Genomic DNA, 2,939 nt, shown 5'->3' with positions numbered 1-2,939 from the left:
TAGCCGTAGCGTGGAAATAGACACAAACGCAGACGCAGCAGCATTCTCAGCGGAGGCTGCTGCACAGACTTGTTGTGGAATCCAGCAGTTGTTTAATAGCAGGCGTGGAGCGGCGAGAACGCAGCATGGTGCGGCTGGTTAATTCTCACTGCTCGCATTTAATTCCCATTCGTTCGGGCGATGGAGAGGTTCATAGCTTCTAAGAATCTGAATGCCGACTTGATGAACATTGCTGAAAGCGCTACACAACCTGGATTTCAATGCCGTAAGACTTCACCAGGGAGAGAAATACAAAAAAACTTTCCGATACGTAAAACACAAGAGGCGCCTAATTTTCACGGAGTCGAACTGAAAGTTGGCTTCCTCAATTGCTCGGCAGTTAACACGGAGATATCGATCATAAACCGGAACATCCTACGCGAGCTGGGAGCGTATTACAACTTCACGTACTCGGCGATTCCCTTCTGTAACGGCGGCTTCAGTAAGGTCGTAGCTGAGGTTGAAGCCGGCCGCATGGACATGGCGTGCGACGTCGTCACGCATCCGGAGCGAGCGAAGCAGCTGAGATTTCTGCAGCCGATCTTACACAGCTACTACGTTCTGCTCATCAAATTTCCGGAGAAGAAAACGCAGACGAAACTGACCATCTTCGTGCCCTTCACGACCTTGACGTGGGTTCTCATTGTCGCGTGCAGCCTTGTCATTACTGTTCTGCTGCCCGTGCTGAAATACCTGAGCCTGTCCCCCGACAGCCCACGATACATCTGGCATGGACTTAGCTCTGCTGCCGTCTACGTTTTCGGCACGCTTTCTAACCAAGGCGGAACCTGGGTTAGCGGCAGAATCGCCGATCGCACACTGCAGTTCTCTTGGTGGATGTTTGTGATAGTGATTCTCAGCACGTACACGGGTAGTCTCGTGAGTTTCCTCTCCGTGGACACAGAGGTGGCCTACCCGTTCACGTCCCTGCACGAAGCTGCCAACTATCCGATCACGCCTATCATCGTACCCGGGTTCATAGCCGAAGCCCTACTGAAGGAAAGCCCACCGGAGTCAGACCTAGGGAAGATGTGGAAGAAGGCACTTGCCGACCCCGACGCGGTGGTCCACAGTGCAGATGAGGCTATAGACCGACTCCTCACTGGAAAATACACGCTATTTGTCGAAAGTGATTGGTATGGAACATTGCACGCACAGAGGGACTACAGGCGCTCGGGGGAATGTAGACTAGCGATGGTGCCGATCACTGTACTACCGACTAGTACTACGTGCGTGCTTGCGTACGGTGACCCGTACTACGAGCGGCTGAACGACGGAATCACCATACTACATCAGAGTGGCATCCTGCAGAAATGGACGGATGACATGCTTAAGGTGCCTGGGTGTTTGCTCGAGCAGACATCTGTGTCAGCGAACGTGATACTGCTGCCGTACCTACAGAACCTGTTTACCTTCCTACTGCTCGGTGTGCTTGTCGGCGGATGCTGCTTGTGCATAGAACTCTTAATCAGCTTCATGAAATACCTCGAGGATAAAAAGCAAAGTAGGACCATGGATTGCGAGAGAGTACGCGTGACCGACGATGAGCAGTAGGAGTGTCTTATTTAGATAGCAACGTTTAATTAGCCAAATACATGCCTAAGAATTCTAAATGTATCCGTAGAAGCTATACCGTTATCGCATACCTATGTATGATAATACCTACGTGTTTTAAGGAAAATGATTTAATTTCTGTTTTCCTATATGTATGATATGTTGGCACGGTTTCGCCACTTTTTAATAATTGTTGTTAGTAATTTCATTGTTTTCACAATATGATACTATATAATGCTGGCTTTCGGAAATGCTTATTAAAGGTCTCTTGCCATTATAATGAATGTAAATGTTGATTGATTGAATTACTGCTAATAACAATTGTTATAACTGATTACATGCGTAATGTATTAAAAACAACTTAATCAAAATATTAATAACTAGAAAAAGGACGGGTTCTTACATATATTATGTGCTATTTTTATCGAAGCCAAATATGGTTACCCCGCGTCGTTCGTGGGTCCATTAGTTCCCACGAGTATTCCAAATATTTACTCGTGAAATTAGAACTGCCAGCTGTGTTTGCGCCGTACGATCCTCACCTATTCGCACGCTCATACTCGCCTGCTCAATGGTAAAACCCGACTTGCAGTAGATTATGCGTGTTAATATACCTGGTTCCCATAGCAACCGCTGCATAATCGTGAATACGAAATCTTACAGGGAACACCCGTTTCTATACGTAATTCATGCGCATGCGTACGACGCTCCCAGCCTGTCCAGAATAAAGCGCAAAACACTTGGAAACGTTTCAACAATAAAATGATGGTAAATAAACACGAAATGTATTTACTACCAAATTAAACTGTCTCAATGTTTATGTATCTTCTATAGACGTAATAATTCCACGTAAATAATGTGCACAAACTCACAGCAAAAGACATAATTATGTGAGTTTATGCACATTGGTGTGCGTGCGGTGAAATTGTGTTGCAGAGGAGCATCTGAACTGCATTTACGGGACACTGTTACTAATAATAGGCGAAAGAGAATAGTTAAATATTAAGACTTTAACTTTGGTAGTAAACACATTTCGTGTTTATTTACCATCAATTTATTATTTAAACCTTGCAAGTGTCTGTGGAATAAAACAGCATGTTCTTTCTACATAGGCCTATCCCACACGCACAAACTTATACAACACTGCCATGACAAGTATTGCTAATGGAACCCCGGAAGCACCTGGGGTGAATGGGTATTATAGCTATGCGCATCTGACAGTTATGAATTACACAATTCACTCCGAGTTCAGTGTGACAGAGTTGACGCACGTGCATTGATGTACAAGACTGATGAAAGCACAGGCACTTGGAACGTCTCAATAAAAATAAATCTTCACACAATTT

The 2,939-nt window shown here is 45.2% G+C and overlaps 1 protein-coding gene across 1 annotated transcript; it reads left to right on the top strand.

Annotated features, from left to right (window-relative positions):
- The first annotated feature begins 206 nt into the window (after positions 1-206).
- LOC106813392 (glutamate receptor ionotropic, kainate 3-like) lies at positions 207-2,894 on the top strand. Its single transcript, XM_014817528.1, has one exon. The coding sequence runs from the start codon at positions 223-225 to the stop codon at positions 1,591-1,593; it is 1,371 nt and encodes a 456-aa protein (XP_014673014.1). The 5' UTR covers positions 207-222; the 3' UTR covers positions 1,594-2,894.
- Positions 2,895-2,939: the final 45 nt, after the last annotated feature.

This window comes from Priapulus caudatus, unplaced genomic scaffold (genome assembly GCF_000485595.1).
Source record: "Priapulus caudatus unplaced genomic scaffold, Priapulus_caudatus-5.0.1 Scaffold765, whole genome shotgun sequence".
NCBI classification, from domain to species: domain Eukaryota; kingdom Metazoa; phylum Priapulida; class Priapulimorpha; order Priapulimorphida; family Priapulidae; genus Priapulus; species Priapulus caudatus.
Note: the sequence above shows the minus strand (reverse complement) of the source record. Positions and strands in the feature narration are given on the sequence as shown.